Raw genomic sequence first — 19,694 nt, 5'->3', positions numbered from 1 at the left:
GCTGCTGGCGGTATATTGGTATGTCTGTCACAACACTTTGATCCAGACCGAAATATCTCAACAGCTAGAGGAAGGGTTGCCATGAAATTTTACACGGGCCGTCATGCTTCCAAGAAGGAGAATCCTACAGACTTTAGTGATCCTCTAACTTTTTCTGTAAGGCAACCATGATGTTGACATATTCAGTTTTTAATGAAATGTCTTGACAGGTAGTGGCCCCAACGAGTTGCTAGAATTGCGTGGTTTATTGACCCATTGCTGTTAGAATCAGGACATGGCCATAAGGGGAACCAGTGATGTGCTCATTTAAAACGTGGCTGCTTGGAGCGGGCTGTTCACTTGGCCTCTGGTATTGCTGCTTGCAGCTTTCTCAGGAACAGTTCATCCAAAAAACTTCACACTTGAGACTGCACTCCCTTGGGTTCTAAGCAATAAACCTGCCATGACATGGTGTGTGCCCTAGCAATGCTATGTGTATACATGTCATTTGCTGACAGCCATCTATTTCACACCAAACTATTTCTGAGAACAAAACCATTCATTCCAAAAGTTACATTGCTGATGCATGAAATGTTTGAGTTTGCCACAATGTAACATCTCTGGTCTCTCTTCTTCTTCTGTTCTCGAATGTAGCGAATGATGGAGAGTGAGCTCTACTCGGCATGTTATTCAGTGGTGTAGCAGTTAATGGGGGCCCTTTTTGATACACTGGTATATACATAATACATGACTATTAAATACTGTATGTCCTGTGAATCTCAAGAGCTCACAGTTGACACTGAACTTGCAGCAGTACACCCGCCAAGTGTGAGGTTGATTGGATGACTCTTTCCATTTAGTTTGATGTGAGAGATGTAATTTATATGTTTAGGGGATAATGTTGCTGTTACATGTCAACCATCAGTGATGACCCAAATATTCCAGTAGTTCATTAATAAAAAAATAAAAATAAAATAATCGTTCATTAATCGTAATAGAAGTAAAATGTTCAATTAATCGTGATATTGATTTTAGGCATGTGGTTTGAACCTTTGCAGGGAGGAAATTTTAGTAACTGGACATTTTTGAATTTTAGTTGAATAGGTCCGCCAATTGGTGTTGCCTGTTCTACAGTATATTTGTCATGTTCAATGTCTGACAGAAAATGAATATTTAAACCAAAATTAACCTTATGATATCTTCATATCTATCTTAGGAGTAAAAGGAAACCTTTAAGCTTGACAGAAATACTGATTTGATGTATATCGTGATATATATCAATATCGACTGATATGAAAAAAATTATCGTGATAAGACTTTTTTTCCATATCGCCCAGCCCAAACTGCAGCCCAGTCCAGTGTTTTTCTCTGTTGCACCTGTGCTGGAAATGAATAGTCTTTGCACAACAAATTAGATGGACCCAGGAGCTTGAAGTAAATCAAAAATAGCTGTTTATTTGACAATGACAAGTGCGTTACGGTGGAATTTTCCTCAAAGGTCAGGGTCAGGGGTTGGGGAATGAATATAGTCACTTACTCTTGCAAAGTCCTTACAAGCACACAAATAGAGACGTATGTGACTTGGCTTGTGTGTGTCTACACTGATAAGTGAAGCACATTCGAATGTACTTGTTAGGCAACAAGAACTCCCCCCTTGATATACAAGAAGTCCTCATCAAATACTGGTGTCACAGCGAAAGCTGCACCCCTCGGCTCCTCACATGTTCCCAGGCTGGTCGTCTCTCTAAAGAGGACATGCCTGAAACAACAACCATGGGTCCACAGTGAGAAAAAGGCCCCATGTGAGCGCAGATGCTCCTGACCCTCCCGAGCAAGTAGCCTCCCTTTCAACCGCGCTGCCGCTGACAAATTTACGAGCCCTAGGCTGACCCGCGAGCTGACTTTCCAAACATGATACTGACAGGAAAACAGTCGAAGACGGGAGGGATGGAGGGAGGCACGGTGGAAGAGGGATGAGAAAAAGAGCAAAGAGGTGGGAGAGTGGCAAAATTGCTGAAAAAAAAACATGCTTCATTGCTTTTTTTTTCACAGTTGTTTTGACTGGGTCAGTTTGTCTGATTTCAATTGCAATTTTCTAATTCAGTACATCATTCTTTGCAAAAAGTGGTGGAAGATGTACAAAGAAAAAGTTGAGGCCTCTAACCAGACTTCCTCAGAGAAAGAAAAATAGGATGATAGAAGTACAAGGACCAGAGAGTGATGAGAGATAATAAAACTACAAATACAAGGAAGAATGATAAAAGGTAGTCAGGTAAGAAAGAGGTAAGATGAATAAATATGGTTTTATTTGTATGTCACTGGGTGAAACAGTGCATTATTATTTCTAGAGGTTAGGGGTTTGACTCTCAATGAGGCCACTGATAACAAAAATGTATCCACTCCCAGTGCCGTGAGGCTCTCTGGATAAAAGGATCTTATCTCTAAGGATGTGCAGGGGAAACTCTGCCCAGTCCTTCCTCCTTTAAGGACACTTTCCACACCTCCTGGATACCTTATCTGCCTGGCTGAGTGTTTAAAAGTCCAGTATGAATCTTTTTCAAGGGAATGTCACATTTTTAGCTATGTGCTACCATATGTTTCCATAAGGTATGGTTGGTGAACACACACACACACACACACACACACACACACTTTAGCTGGTACCGTGTACACTTTGCAAGGAATGTAATTGACATTCATCTAATGAATTAGAAAAACAGCATGAATCTTGTAGAGTATAGACGATAGTCCAAAATGTCTGAGGCCTTTGTTGTGGACAGACTGATATCTCATTGTCAGAGAATCCTGTGGTCATATTTTGGTGGTAATCTAGATCAGAGCTATTTAGGTTATTGTTTTTGCCTTTTGCTGTTTTTGTTGTTTCCACTAAGTATCAGAAGGCCAGTTTCTTTACATCATAACTGTGTGTGTGATGTGGCCTAGTACTTCAACTATAGTCAGAAGTGTTATATTACAAGATATGCTGTTTTATTACAGGCTGGGTCTTATTTTGGAAGTTTTGGCAATAATTTCTGTCTGGAATAAAAAATTTTTACTCACTGAATCAGTTTCTGAGATCAAGGAACATTGCTTAAAACATGTTCAAACAGGTTGTAAATTAACTCCCATGTCAGCCAAACTTTTTTTTTTTGGAAGAGAAATGGAGGTGAATTATAAAACTATAACTCAAGCTGTCAATTTCAAACATCCATTACACTTTTCATACTCCCCGACTCAACTTTAATCTACTGTACTAAGTGTAGTTGCACATGCACAGCTTCCCTGTACAATGAGGAATCATCACCAATGGGAGCACTCACTCTCAGTTTCACCTCTAGATAATGCGGTTTAGAACAACTCGCTTAACTGTTGGCTTGTTTTCTACCTGTATGATTGTCTGGATGAGAATGATTTTGTAATGAAACAGAATTATTCTCTATCATGGTCATCAGTGGGATTTGCATCAGATTTGGCTGTTCAGTACGAATATTCAAGTAATCATTTGCTTTTTGTCTGTGTAGAGTTGTAGAGTTTGAACAGCGTTTGGAGAAACATTTAGGGTAACAGTGACTTTCACCTAATATAATAAATAAGAGAAGTTAGCCCTCCAAACTAATGTGGGGTAACTACACTAAAGATGGGTCAGAAGTGTGCAACAATATTTTTTGCCAACACTATATATCCAACAAAAGACTGTATCATATTAAGTTGCTGTAACCTTAAAACTTACTCCCTCTAAGCAGAAAGCAGAAGATAGCGTTATCTCTGAGCCTGACAGGGCAAAGCCTCTCTTCCTCTCGGCAGCTGCTTGAATTGAGGAATCTCAATTCTTGACTGATAGGCCTCAGACTGATGATTCGAACCTTTCGTTTTCATTGGGCAGCGGTAGCCATCGGTCACTGTTCCATACTATTTGATTTGCCCAGATGATTATAGTAAAATAAGATGTAAAAACCCAAGAATAGGACTAAATGACCCCCCAAAAATGTGATTATTATAAAATAAGCAATGAAATTAACACACTTATTTCCCACTTTCCTGAACACGATTTTATACAACATATTTAGAGTAAAGTGGAGCAGTGGAGTTTAAGGAGCAGTAACCACTGGGGCAACCAGTACTGAAATAACACTTGAAAGGTAGTTTGGATGTGAAATTCTGGCTTTCACCAAAAACTTGAATAACATGAGGAAAACCAAAGTTCTCTCCACTTTCATCTCACCGAAATTGTGTTGACATCGTGGACAGATGTATTATTAGAAGCATTGATTATTTTTCTCCTGATTTTTCTCAAGGCCCACATGCTTTTTGAATATCCAGGTATCTGGTTACCGTCGCTGTTTTTGGAGCTGTGCCTGTGTGTAAAACAAGCAGTAGGTCTTACATGTAAGTCAGCCCAGGGGGGAGATTGAAGCTGGTCCAGACTGATTTATCAGTGGATCATATGCTCTGCCTTTAAGCTGCCGAAATGCGTTGTGGTCACCGCTGACTTTCCAAAGGGAATCGCGCTGAGGCTCGGCTGTCTTCGTGACAGAGAGAGCGGAGGGGAAAGAAAGGCAGGCAGAGAGGTGAGGATAGGGAGATATAGCAGTGGAGAGGGAAGAAAGATGTGCTAAGAGGCAAAGAGGGACGAGAAAAGGAGGTGTTCATAGCGAGAGGGAGGGAAAATAGAGTACCGAACAGCATCACAGAGTGAGCTGGCCTTCTACCTTGTGGCTGTGGAATGCAAAGCCACCAATATTTTGACTTCTCCTTTGGAAACAGCTGCGTTTTCCTTTTTCAAAGATATTTTTTCCTTATTTATCGGATCCCTCAGGAGAGATCCATCTCCTGGCCCTGACACCGGCTTCCTCCTCTAAATCTGGGACCAGACCGGCGTAGCTCAGACACACACACACACACACATACACATACACACCTGCTGCCCAAAAGCAGACTACAGATCACTATAGCAGGCCTCTTTCCTGCCTGTACTGCTGCACATTGATAGAAGCACATGGACACACAAGATACACAAAAATATGTGCCATCATACAAATAAAGCCACACACGAAGGCAACAAATACTTATAACGCAACCTGAAAATAACAAATAAGCAGCCCATGTACCACACACACACATGCCTGTGTGATCAGTCTGCCGATGGTTTCCCACAAAGCCTGACGGGCCAGTAAAAGGGGGTTCTTGACGACCATCATCCCTGTATTGACACGCCATAAATAAAACGAGGCCTGGTGAAAATTTAAACCCGCAGAAATGTTTTGTTTTGCTCAAAATGGACTCCCATCAAAACCATGGGAGTACATCTCTGTTTACGGAATATTCACTTCGCGCTGAATGGTGGCGGATCCCCAAAGCCGCCAAGGGAGCCGTTTCTGAGAGGGTCTGTGGTCACGACCTGAGGGGGGAGCAGTAAGTAGCCATCATTTGTCATATAAATCGCAGAGGAAATGGAGCCGAACATCACGGACAGAGAATATTCTGGGAAAATGGAACAAGATCAGAGGTTTCTGTTTTCAAACGATCAGACCCCCTATATGCCATGGTCACTGATTTCCCCAATAAATATTAATGGTAATGGCATCTTAGAAAACTATTATGGATCCACCTGTTAACCTACATTTGGGAATTTCATGTTGTGACCAAACAACAGTCAAAAAGATCATTTTATTTTCAAAAATCGCTGATAGATTTGCAGCAACTTTTACTTTATAGGAGAGAATCATAGACCCAGAAAAACACTTCTGCTGGCGGCCCAAAAGTTTTCCTCTGTATCCAATGGCAACATAAGACAGCAAACCCTGACAATCCGACCAACTCTAAACAATGTATCTTTTAGTGTGCAGTGTATTGTGAGATGAATGATTCTGGTTTAGGATTGTTGTTGTTAGTCTCATGCGTTAGGCAGTGAAGTGTTTGCTGTCACTGGTTTTGTTTATGACTGTGGTGTTTGGTTGCGTTTATTTTCTTGTTCGTGTCTAAATGAAACAGTAGTCTTTCTGCCAAATCGGCCCCCAAAGAGAACACAATGTTGGAGACTGAACAAAATTGACTCATGCACCAAACTCAAGCAGAAATGTTGTGCTTTTATCCAGAGAGCCTTACAAGCACCATGAGTCCATTCAGTAATTTCAAATTTAAAGCCCACCTATCATTCCGTGACCAAAATGGCAGGAAAGGATCCTTATTTTTGTCTGCGCTGAAGGATTGTAAAGACTAGAAATAACTAATTATATTCACTCCTCTCACAGTAATTGTGTGGCTTTTTACTGAACTTGGATTTATGTCGTGCTCTTTCCACTACTGAGGATTTGAGAAGTCATCTGGCTCTTCCGTCCACAAGACCGAGTCCTGTGTGAAGACCGCCGATTTAAGTTGAAGCAAAGTGTAGGCCACCATTAGCCTGACCAGAGGCTGTTGTGACAGCTGCTCTACTGTAGAATTACATTTTTATTAACATCCCATAAAGTGGAAAAAAGAAATCTGCGTTGTTTATTTTACAGCTCATTTCTTTCCTGATTTCATGGAATTTCCTTACAAATGTGAAAAAGATGTTGCACCATCTTTTGTTGACAGCTCATTGGCTCAAATTGGTGTCCAATGAAACCAACACTTGTTTTTACAGGGGCTTTGGGGGAAAATCACAACTGGCCATTAATGTCAAAGAGTGTTTCTCTGTGGCCATTTAGACTTGTAAGTGTTCAAACAGACACAAATGCTGATAAAGATTGATTATAGACATGGGTGTAAAGGTTGAATATGTACATGCACTCACAAGGCTCGTCCCTTACACACACACATTTGTCTTGTTAAAGGGATAGTCTGGATTTTTTTGAAGTGGGGTTGTATGAGGCACTTATCTGTAGTCGGTGTATTACCTAAAATAGAAGCAGAGGCAGGGAGAAGCAGACAGGAATACCACCACAGAAGCTATCTGATGTATCCCTCTCAGCAATTCAATGGTGAAAAGATGTTTGATAAATGTTATATGTCTGTTTTTCTTTAGACGTTTAGATTTTGGTTATTCAAGTAAAAGTTTAGTAGACATCAAGTCTTAACCTAGATGAAAGAGTAAACAGAATCTGTGTATATGACAAAAAATAAACATTCATAATGTCAATGCACAGATATGTAGTTTTGTACTTTTGGTAATTATTTACAGGTATACAGATATTTTTAATGTACATAATGATTATTTTAATATATGGTTTAAAATCAGGCCACAAATTCAAATAAAAACACAAATTTTACCGAACACAGGGGTTGCTGTGCTAGTGCTTCCTCGATCGGTTAGTTTATCCGTGTGATTGTGTGACTTTGGTGTTTTAAAGGATTAGTAAGGATTCATCAAATTGCAAAATAACACAAACAAACTAATCGATCTAGGCAGCAAGTCCTGTGTTGTGTGAGGTAAAATAACTACTTTTTTTTTTTTTTAGGGAAAAGACAGAAAACGGTTCAGTTCCTTGGTGAAAAGGGGAGTCTGCTGGCAAGATAAAAAGTTTGGGGAATTTTTAAAATTTCGCCTTTTTTTTTTTTATGTTTTTATTTGACAAGGGGGGGGGGTATATTGATACTGGTATTGGTTTACGATGTGTCCGACAATGACCACATCATTAGTGCAGGACTTGGTGGCTGTTTACGCTTTTTGTGTCAAGTTGGACGAAGTGTTATATGACCGTCCATCATTTTGCTCTGAAATGAATGCCTGATCTAAATAGGCTCAGTGGTATACTTCATTATTGTAGTGGGAAAGGTACATAACAAGAACAGAAAAAACAAATATTCACATACTGCCGTTGTTTAAATGCTGAGTTAATGTGTCCACATCTTAATCCTAAATAATAGTGCTTGAAGAGACAGAATAAAATCTCCTATTGACACACAGGTATGACACATCCAGCTACCTAGAGGCCAACTGGAGACTCAACAGAGAGCTGATGACTGCTACCACTCAGCTGTCAGTCCATTGCTGGAAAAAACTGATACTACACAGTCCAACAGCCATACCTTGGATATCTATCTGTTAGCAAAGCCCCAGTAGAGGTGCAATTACAGCAAATTATCCGCCTACCCTCGGGGTTAGACACACACACAGAAACCCACACACATTGCGCGCTAGCTAAAAATCTCAAAATGACAAAAGATAGATGTGTGTCCAGACTTCATTTTATCATCTTGTATGGAATGCGGCTCAGTGGTGATAGAGCTACGGGGTGGTGGGAACAGAAATTAAATTCTCCTCCTCTGTGGATTTGTGTGAGTTTGTGCATTTGTGTGTGTCCTGGGACAGTATGGCTAACATTATATGTCATGGTTTTGGATGGGTCTGAAGAAAAACCCAAATGGTTTTTCAAGTATTATATGGAGGACGATAACTGTAGACAAATGTGATTACATGGTTCAAATGGGGCCTTTGTTCCTGGGGATGCTTGTCCAGTGAGGTCACTATGTACTGTAACCTGTGGGAGGTAATGGAAGAAGAGCAGGCTGGATATCCAGGCCACTGATGAATGTGTGTGTCTCCTTGTGTGAAAGAGGAGGAAATTGTTAGGCTCTCAGCTTCAGTGTGACATTATAAAGTTCAGCAAAAACACGTTTCTTGCCTTTACTTGATGTCATAATATCTCAGAACCAGCAGGGAAGACATTTGATCAGATACTGAATTGGTAACACTAGTCTCGGATGTCTACTTTAAAACTCTGCTGATTGTATAGATCTTCTGTGCTGCTGGGGGGAAGCTATGTGTAAGGCATCCATGTTTTTAAAGACATGGATGTAAACTGTGTCTGCCACTTGATCGGTTCACGGAGGCATATAGCCATGACGCAATAATTCTAGTTTTGTAAAAGAAAATGAGGGAAAGTAGGTGACACTAAGGCAACATGAATCTCTTTTGTGCTATGTTTCTGCACTGCATTTCCCAGAGAACCCCCTGATCTGATGAGGATGCTGCTGAGGGTTTTGCTCATGTTAACTAATGTACCAGGTTTTTTTTGTTTATTCCAAACAAACCTGCTTGAAACATAGAATGCATCACTTACTTTGCACCAGAGGAATTTTCCCAGGAAAGAAACCTCACACATGCTGTGTTGAGCAGTAAAACGTGAAAGCTTCCATGAACAGGCTGTCAGTTCAAACACCATTTGGGGCCAGAAATTATTTATATGACATTGTTGCTAATTGTTACTTCAACCGATCGGCCTGCTGAGCATGAAGCACATTACTTGGCTGTCTGTCAGGAACATATAGCAGTAGTTACTTATGTGCGAAAATCACTGTACTGATTTCTGCTGGACACGGAGAGTAACGCTATCAGCTGCTGTTCTGTGTTTGCTAATGGGGCTTGACAGTCTGCAATAGGGCTGGTCTCACCGCCTCATATCTTCGCTATGGACTGATGCTCCTGCCTGCCCTTGAATTCTCACACCACTGACCTCTGGGAGTGTCTGTGCATCACAAAGTGTGTGTGGGAATGTAAGCGTGAGCCTCTCAGGGAGTGTGTCTTTCAAATGTTTGCCTTGACATTTACATTTGCACCTGTGCGTCAGTGTCTGTATGTAACTAGCCTGCGTGTGTGTTTGTAAGCCCATTTATGAAATGTCTAGATATGTGTTTGTGTGCCTACATGCATCGGACATAAACTCTCGCTCTTGCCAGTGGCCCTTGGCTGGTCCTGTGGCGCTCAGTGTGTCGGCTTTGATGGTGGGTCAGGGGAGAAGATCAGAGCACAGGATGAGTCTCCAAAGACACACCACACACAACACACACACACACCCTTGCTCAAAGTTAATGATGACTCTCAGCGGATCCCCAGCCCTGTGGTCTGTAGCTCAACCCCAGGAGCTGCTCTGCCAGCTGCTTGACTACAAAGAGCCAAAACACTCAGCAGAAGGCGGACACAGCTCCTGGTGGCAGCCAAGCATAGTGGCATCACAGGCAGCTCACACCATTGCTGTGTGTGTTTGTGTGTATTATTAGCTGCCAATATTTATCCTGCTTTGCAAAACCCAACAGCTGTCTCTCTGTTTTATCTTTCCACACTGCGTCGATGCCAAAGGTGAAAGAGTTTGAAGCACAAGATCTGGCTTGAGCTTCTTCAGACAGACTGGTGTTTACAGCATAAAGATTTCCACTTAATGAGATGCTTTTCTTTTTGAATGTAATAGTGGCTAAGAGTTGTGATTGTATCAGCTGTAAGAGTTTCCTGTGAAAGTCAGTTTGACATGCCAAACCTTTAATTAGATGGGACTGTGGGGGAATTAACAATGAATGGAAGACAAGGATATATCTGAGCTATCACCATAAACCATCAAGTCTGAGAGAAAAACCAGACAGGTTATGGGCTGTGATTACATAAACACAGATGGATTCCTCTCATGCCTTGGACGTCCAGAAAATATTTTATTGGTTTAGCCATCCGCATATTCTTTAACAATGTTGACAGGTTCTTGGTGTGCAAAAACTTAATTGAAGGGTGTTTGTAAAAAAAAAAAAAAGTCTGCCTTTTATCCTTTCCTTTTTCTCATTTACTCATTTTGTCTCTCTCTCATAGCATCTCCTTCAGTGTGACGCAATATGGTCAGAGGAAATAGTAAATTACAGATTTAATTAGAAAGCAGAGATTTTTATGAGGGTCTTCGGGATCCACTTTTGGCATGCTCTAAACCTCCGTTATTGAGAAGACACTGGAATCTTTGCTGTGCTGCAGAGAAAACACAGCTTGTTTTACAGCTACACTGGCTTCTTGTTCCCTTGTTAGTTCAACAAGGTCAGTGGTTCTGACTGCAATCATCCTATTTCTTCCAGGAGACACTGAATGGAAAGCCTAAAACCAAACATTGCCTGCTACAGGGACAGTAAGCCAGAGCATGAAAATGTCTTTTAAATCATCCTTAAACTCTACCTGTCTCACAAAGTAAACATCAACATCCACTCTTTCCTGTTGGGCAGAAGAGGCAGAGTAAACCCTGGGTTGTGCGGTGGATTATGGGATAGAGCTAGGAGGAACAAAGAATATTCAGATTGCGGCTTATAGGTTTTAATTTTTGCTAGAAAAGTCAGTCAAGTATCACAAACCTGTAATTAATGTTCAGGTTTTTATTATGCATAACCACAATCTTCCCCTGAGTTTAAGTACAGTGTTACTATAATTTTAGTTTTAAAAAAGGAGCTGTGCAAGACAGCTCCTTCAAGAATTACCTCTCACTTGTCTGTATGCAAGGCATTTAACTCTGTTGCAGGAGTACTTCACATCTGAAACAGAGTTACAGTAAATGCATACTTAGCAATTACTTTATAATTTGCAACCTGCAAATTAAGATGCCATGTGTTTGGCAACTGTCCTCCAAAATAGGACCACATAGGTCTTTTGTAGGAGCAAATTATTGTGACTGGTATTTCCAGTTATTGTTAGGCAGCGTCATGAGTGTTAGTAGTTAGTACTGTAGTAGTTATTATGAGAGCAGAGGAGGATTACAGGATTAGAGTGACAAACTCTGTATACAGAGGTGGTTGGGGTGTTGGTTGGATCAAAAAAACATAGGACTTGATGATGAAATTTTGGTGCAAATGGGACAGTTTGACAGCATTTACCCAATGTTAAAAATTGACAATCTATTCTGTCATTTAGGTATGGCACCGTGGTTGTATGGGCTGGGTTGGAGGACTTGTGTGCTTGCAAAATCTTCCCTGCCAATCCATTAGCCTGTTGTATCACCTGGTATATTTGTTCCACTCGCTCACAGTTTGGTTAGCGCCTGATGGTGTCTTTAAAGTAACAGCTCTTCAGCAAAAGTTTTATACTCTTGCTTGAATGTTTTGACATGAAACAATATAGAACAGATTCAGCCTGCTACTGTCTGAGGTGGAGGGATATGCATGTGTTTTGCATGTCTGCAACTGTAGGACGATGAAAAAAACGTGGCTTAAATTGGCTGTATGAACTAAATCTCTCTGTCTGTCATCAAACTGGTACCTAGTAAAATTGTACTGACAGATCTAATAAGAGCTCCCTTAAGACTCTATTATCTGGGTCACAGGTGCTCATTTCTCCGTAATCTACATTGCAGCACTGGATACTACAGGAAAGTCTACAACGATAACACTGGAAAAGTATTTTAGCAGTTAGATAGCTTCAGAAGATGCACCTTTTCGTTAAGATTATGGACCAAACTGTGTCATATGCCTGCTCTGGTGGTTCCTTGCACAAGCCTAAGTGCGACAATGAAAACCTAATTACTCATCTATCTTTGAGGCTAAAAGCTTTCAGTAATCCCCTCGTCAAAATGGATAAATATCTGACAACATAATTACCTCTGAGGAACCCATACATAACTGTCCCTTTAGCTAATTTTACTGATGACGGGGGAAATGTATTTTGGTGTGAGAAGGTGGTTGTTGGTTGTTTTGCTCTGTGGTTGTGGGACGTGTGAGAGAAAGCAAGAGAGATTTGATGCAGGCGGCTGTTCGCCAGCTGTCCCTCCAAGGGATTGGCTGGGCAGCATTAGGAGTGTGAGCAAACTCGCTGACCACTGACCACAGACAAGTCAGCCTGTCAACCACCCCAGGGCCTCTCGCTTTTTCTGCTTCACACTGAAGAACACTGCTCTTCTCCTCTTCTAAACTACTACTAGTTTATATCCTGTTTATCTTGTCTGTTTTCTTTCCTTTCTTACTTCCTTCTTTGGCTTACAAATTCCATCACGCTCTCTGTTCTCTTTTTTCAAGCTATTTTTACATTTTACCTTCCAAATTGGTGATTCTATTCTTGCAAACTTTGTGTTTTTTAACATATCTCCGACAGTTGCTTGTCTCCCTTTTTTTTTTTTTAGGTCAATTGCCAGAATAAATGTCTGCGTGTGTTTCTGCAAACCACACACGTGTAACACTTGTACACTATTATGTAGTGGATATGTTGAAACTTTACGTTTCTTCCAGTTTCTGCAATGCTGTAATAAATATGTGGCCATGTTTAAGCACAAAAACCACTTGGTTAATTATAGGTCAAGAAACCCTTTTTTGGTGGCACAGTCGCCACTAGAAATGCTGTGATGTCTCACTAAAAAGCAACCAGTTTTGTTGTTTGTTGGTCGCAAAGTGTTCTGCTGCTTTGCAGCCGTCTCGCCTAAATGTCATGCCATCCACCATCCCCTCCAGCTCCTGATAACAAAGTCAGCTCATATTCATGTAGTCAGTGCTATGTCACTTCAGAAACATCGATTTGTGCGAGACTACAAATGTAACGTATTGGCGGTTTGCAGAAACATACAATTTCAACATTTTCTTCTGGCGACTGGGTTTTTATTTTTACTCCAAAGGTTCTCAGTCACTGTCGGAGTCATTTTCATCTCTTGTATTTGTCCTCAGAGTGGCCCGCCTCTCCGTGCACAGACAGCCCTCTGGCTCAGAGGTTCACTCACTTGTCTTTCTTTCAGCACCTTTTTCCCTCCTTTGCTTTTTAAAGGGACATACATGGACTTCAGTTTATAAAAACAGTCTCATTGAAGAGTCTGTGATTTCGCTTCCTCCAAAGCTGGTTTATATAGGATTGATATTTTCTTATTTACCTTTTTGAATAATGCCAATAAATAATCTGTTGATTTGAGTTTTTATATATATATATAAGTGTATATATATATATATATATATATAATATTTAAGATTAAGATTTTCTCTTGTCATATGAGAAAAATAATTACTGATGTGACAGCAATTATATAGACTGTTGCCAAAATGCCATCATGTTTGTCATGTTCTACATTTTGAAATAATGAATGCTGAATTTCAAGTCTCATTCACAAAACAAGTTTATGTACTAATAGCCACTCAGCATGTGCAGGCTGTGAATCTAAGGACCATATGATACCGAAAGATTCTGAGGGTCAGTGTGAGTGTGTGTGTGTGTGTGTGTGTGTGTGTGTGTGTGTGTGTGTGTGTGTGTGTGTGTGTGTGTGTGTGTGTGTGTGTCTGTATGTGGGTACCATGGTAGTGGGACAAGGACGGCAGCGCCAGATGTTGCGCAGGTGAAAACGAGAATCAAAGTGTCCAAGTGAACCTGCAAGTCGTCCCTCTCACTCTCTTTCTGTCACTAACTGTCTTCATCTCTCATCGCTCTCTCCCTTCACTTTTGTCCCCTAGCGTCTTTATTCGTCTGGTCTTGTCATCTTATCCGCCTCTCGCACAGTCATTTTCTTCTCCTGTGTTATTTTAATGGACATAAACTTCTTTATTGACACACTGATTATTCTTTTTTTTTTTGCTGTTTCCATTAGAGTTATCCTACTTTAAACATCACTCGCAAAAGATGTTCTCCACCCTCCAAAAAAATCTTAATCCATTTCCCTTTCTTTTAATTCACGTGGTGAGTCTCTACCTATATCACCATTCAAGCAGTTATCCCTTATTTCCCTCTCCTCTCCTCTCCTCTCCTCTCCTCCTCTCCTCTCCTCTCCTCTCCTCTCCTCTCCTCTCTTCTTTCTCTTTCTCTTTCTGCCTCTTGTGTTTCTGTTTTTTGTAGCAGATTAAATCACCCATAGTGTTTAGGTGAATCATCAGAGAAATCCCCACTATTGTCGTGTTTTCTGGTTAACATTGGCTGCCGCTGTTCGTGTTTAGGTTACTGAGAATGAATAACTCTAACCTTTTTTCTGTTTTGTGTGTACTTTCTCATGAACTGGTGACCAACAATGGGAGTGTGTTAATAAAATAAAGCCATAAAATACACCTACAGATTAGTAGTCACACACATGACACATAAACACTGCACTTTCCATTGAGCACTGTTTGCACCAAATCACTAATATAATCACTCTTTCCCCATCTTTAGAATCACTCTCCTCTCTGAATCATCCAAATCTAAATCCCTTTTCCCTTCTGTGTGTTCCTGTCTCAAAGCTCACGTCATGGTAGATTAGCACAGAGGTTACGCTCCCTGTACGCGTCGTGTGAAGACTTCCCTTTGATTTTAGATGCAAAACCTCAGTGGATTTCAATCGAATTTCAAGCTGAGAAGGTGGAGAGGCAGCTGGAATGCTACTTAACCGCTAACGCCGTGGCTCCCAGGCCGCCTCACAGAGGCTGCGATGATATAGTGTACGATAATATGAGATGTGAGACTGGGGTCTTCATATTTCATAATTTTAATTGTTTGTCTTTATCTTCACGCTACTCAAAATGGCTCACCTCTCTGGGAAAAGAACCCCAAAAAGATTGGTTTGAACTTGAGCAGGCTGGTGAGTTGTGAAGCGCCTAGAGACTTTGGTCGGATGTGAGGAGAATAAATATTAAAAGAAATATGTCCTGTGAATTTCATTAAAGCCTCAAGAAATCAGTGGATACATTCTTCACCTCACTGAAAACAGCTTTCTTCTCGCTCATTCACTTCTTTTGTGTGATTGTAGTAGATTTGTAGCATTTTTGCAGGAAATTTACAGTAGAGTAATGTCACCATTTGAATACTGTCAATGCCTTTGCTGCATCACTGAAGCTGTTTACTGGAAGATGGAGGCCATACTGGATGACTCCCAGTTTGTGCGTGTGTAACTGGTCCTGTGCTGGTTACATAATGTGTAAGAATGGCTGTAAAGAAGTCTGAAGAGTGTAATGCTACCTAGGGGGGTAAAAAAAAAACCCTATAAAAATAGAGGCTGAATTTAGGCTGAATTTCTGTTTCTCTGGTGTTGCCTAAGGGTTAGCAAAGGGTAATCATCTTGGAATACTTTGTGAATACTCCCAAAATCAGCGAGAACATGTGGTTTTCCCGTTCATCCCATTCCACTTACATTTTTCGAATGCTGAATACAGGGAAAAAACACATACACAATAAGAAATCTGATACAGATTTACTGTTGTTTGATTAGGCAATAGAGCCAGGTGCAAGATATTTAGCATACAGCACATTGCAGCAAATGTAATATAAATTTGATACCTGTGAAACTCCTCCTGACCTTCTCACCACCTACAGTCCGTTTATCAAAGAGTTTTTGTGCCAAAAAGTCAGTAGATTCTTAAACAGGGAATATAAAATTTCAAGCTGCTGGTTAAAGGGAGCTGTTAAAGGGAGTGTTGTAAAGTCATTTAGAGTACCATGACCTCTGCTTAAATCCTCCACACACAGACACACAAACTTAGCTGATCTATTCACCTTCAGTACAAGACCAGAACTGTTATTGCACAAACTTACTGCGACATCTGTGTGTGTGTGTGAATGTGTGTGTGTGTGTGGGTGGGCAGCTTGTGGAGTGCAATGATGAAATGGTCACTGTCATATCTGATAGAAGTCACAGTGATGTGAATAACATCTCATTCTCTATAGGTGGTTTCATTTGATTCAGTGGAAAGTGTTTGAAGTACAGAGAGGCAGAACTGGCTCAGACGGAATCTGAGAGGCATCAATTATTGCAATTTGTTTTGACCAAGTCACAGCAGTATGCTTCAGAATTGGATTATTAGACTTTACAGATTTTTCTCAGAAATATAAGCTAGAAAGACACACCTTCCCTGCCTGCCTTTCTGCTCAGTTTCTTACTTAAGTTTAGCATTTATGTAATTTTGAAATGTCTGGGGATGAGGGGAGCCTTGACCTTCCTGGGTGTGGGTACAAGGTGGGGCTGGCACTTTTGGGAGAGTCTGATTGGTTCCAGTGTTCTCACATCAACACAATTTTCTCTTCAGCTGTGACTTGGGGAACAAAATGTGTCATTGGTCCATTTTGGGTGGGTCCCCACATCTTAAAATTGCCAGAAGTTTTTAACAAGCCTGGCTCAGAATCAAAGCCAAATTCCTCTTACCAAAGCTTGGCGCTATAAAACTATCCAAACGAATCTTCAGAATAAAATGTAATATCTGTGAAAAATAAACGTACCCTTTGCTTTATTGACCACTTCACATACAATGTTCTGTCTTATGTAGGTCTGAATGGTGGACACACACTAATTATGAAGCCATGTGTTGAATTAATGTAGGAAGTCGGAAGACTCTGTGTTTCTTCTTATTTATTTTGTCGTGAAATATCTTCATATTAGCTCTCACTTTTAAAGTAATCATTTTGGAAAAGTCCAATTATTGCTTCTTTTGAACTAACTGGACTTGCTAGCATAATCTGGCTCTGTTCACATGTCATGTAACTACCATTATGTGTTACAACTTGATTTTATACCAGCTAAAAACGCCAAGGCTAGCTATGTCCCTTTTTTTCAGCTTTATGTTAAGCTAAGCTAACCGGCTGCTGGCTGTAGCTTCGTATTTAGTATACAGACTTGAGAGAGGTATACATCTTTTAATTTAACTCTCTGTAAAAAAGCAAATAAGCATATTTCCCAAAACATTAACCCAAAGACGGCACTCAAGTCCCAAGTCATCTCTGAAGTCAAGACAAGCAAGTCCTGAGTCAAGTAGATAAGTCCCAGTTTTGGCTCCTAAACAAGTCATAATGCGCTCCTCACCAAATGTAATGCCATTTTATTAACTGAGTAATAATATTTTAAATTTACAAAAATCATGAATGCTGTTCAAAATTAATTTAAAAAAAAAAAAAGTTTGTTGGAAGTTGTGTCCCCATCTGTACTTTTCAAACCACATTTTGTAATTAGTTTTTTGCAGATGACTGTGTAGTTTTTCACTCAAACAAATTTATCCTTAATATAACTTTTTCAAATTGGTGCTCAGTAACGTAACGTTGTTTCTTAATGGTTCTCTCCTGCAACCTGATGGATGCTGTCGGACTGGTTCAAACAAAGTGGATCTGGAGACTTAAATGTTGACTTGTTGGGAACGTAGCATTAACATTGATTCAGGAAACAAAGGGGAATTTGTTGGTTTGTGGCACACATTATAAATAACATACCTTAAAATCTTTGGGCTAGGGGGAAATTATCAAGTATTTTCACATCAAAAGGTTCATGTTACGGTGAACTCGAGTCCTAGTCATGTGACTCGTGTCCACACCTTTGTGTCAAACTACTCCAACGAAAATCCTGCCGGCTGTAGCACATGTAGCACTTGTAAAGGTAGTAGTAGGACAGATGTGGAACATGCATTATAGTGGACATCAATGTTTGAGATGGTAGTGTACATCCAGTCTGCACTCAAGTCTGTGATGGCGAAGCTGCAGCCTGTTGGACTTTGCTGAATTGAGTGGAGACGATGGTGCAGTGTGTGTAGTATTAAAATTAGTCAGTGTGTGATGAAGTTTGAATAATAAGATTGAACTGATGTTTCTTTTCAATACTCGAGCAATGATGTTACTAGTTTTTGTGTGTTTTGCAGAATATAGCTCATATTTGAGGCTTAGAATTTACTTTTCATGTCTTCATGAGTATTTCTGTACCCGACCTTCTAATTGCACTCGACATACCCCTCTTTATTCACTTTCTTTTTCTCACTCTGTGTGTCCGCCGATGAACTCACTCTGCAGGCTCTTTGCTGTGGGGGAAAAAACCTCCAGCGAGACAGGAACTGAATCCCCGGAGAGCACATTATCATTATGGTGCATATTGCACTTAAAAGCATAGGAGGGAGCACATTTGTTGGTTTTTGTCATTTCACGCCGTCAGAAGTGGTCGCAAAAATGTCTCTAAGTTTGCTGTCGCCGAAAAAAATATGGGCTTTTGCTTCGGACTGATGATAACAGGGGTTTATTTAGGGAAACTGGAAGCCACCAAACCTATTAGACTTAAGGATAAATCACATGTGATCGTTTTAAAGGCTTCCATGGTCGACCTCAGCGTAGTGTCTGTGAAAAGGATATCCGCTTATCACTCTCTACTGTATATTTACACTGAAACCCTGTTTGTAAATATGCAATTTGATCCTATTTGTAGGAAAAGCATCATAAACGCTTTACAAGCCACTGAAAAGGCATTAAAGGTCAAAAAAGCAATGCAGTCCATTAAGAAGAAGCAGAAAGAGTAGTTTTTCACTTGTCTCTTTGTGTTATCTTTCCCATCTCTTTATCTTTGTGCATAATGTCCTAATCCTATGTGTGTGTGTTTCCATCCCACAGTGGAGTACGACAGGGAGCTCTCTCCGCAGCGGCGTCACCACAAGGAGTTTAAGTTCAACCTCTCACAGATCCCAGAGGGCGAGGCTGTCACCGCAGCAGAGTTTCGCCTTTACAAGGAGTGTGTGAGCCGCGCCTTCCGCAATGACACCTTCCTACTCAAAGTCTACCAGGTGGTCAAGGAGCACCCTGACAGGTAACACACACACTAAGTAATAAGCTTTTGACAAGAAGATAGCTGGTTTGAGTCCCTGCAACTAAGAAATGCACGGTGGATCTTTCAGGTCCCTTAATGACCTGCTGGACCCTGATGCCCCCTAATATAGTTTTCTTTTTTCTTTGGTTGAACCCTCATGTCAAATTTTAAAATGCTACATCTGTTGTAGTTATTTAGTTTTTCGGTTTTGACCCCCGTTGTCATGTCAGACATTTGACGCTGTTTTATATCAAACATCAAAACAGATGTCTCCCAGTAAGACATGCAAAATCATCAACTATGGCATATGTTGCTCTGTATACTTTAAAATAATATATCATGCATTTTGTAAAGAAATTTGACATCAAAGAGAAAGCAGAAAAAAAGACCTAAAACTGCTACAAGCTTGAAGTTTAGCCTGATGAATTTCTTTTTTTTCACATTACCCAGGCTTTCTGGAATAACTGGCTTTTTTCAAAATAAACTCACACATTCTTTATCAGTGAGATGGCACATTGG

At 40.5% G+C, this 19,694-nt stretch overlaps 1 protein-coding gene across 1 annotated transcript in view; it reads left to right on the top strand.

The window, feature by feature from the left end:
• bmp6 (bone morphogenetic protein 6) overlaps positions 1 to 19,694 on the top strand; it is a 54,160-nt gene that overhangs the window by 12,124 nt on the left and 22,342 nt on the right. Inside the window, exon 2 of the mRNA XM_042510300.1 lies at positions 18,983 to 19,175. Within this exon, the coding sequence (XP_042366234.1) occupies positions 18,983 to 19,175 (193 nt within the window). The remainder of the gene's footprint in view (positions 1 to 18,982; positions 19,176 to 19,694) is intronic.

Source organism: Plectropomus leopardus, chromosome 21 (genome assembly GCF_008729295.1).
Source record: "Plectropomus leopardus isolate mb chromosome 21, YSFRI_Pleo_2.0, whole genome shotgun sequence".
NCBI classification, from domain to species: domain Eukaryota; kingdom Metazoa; phylum Chordata; class Actinopteri; order Perciformes; family Serranidae; genus Plectropomus; species Plectropomus leopardus.
Note: the sequence above shows the minus strand (reverse complement) of the source record. Positions and strands in the feature narration are given on the sequence as shown.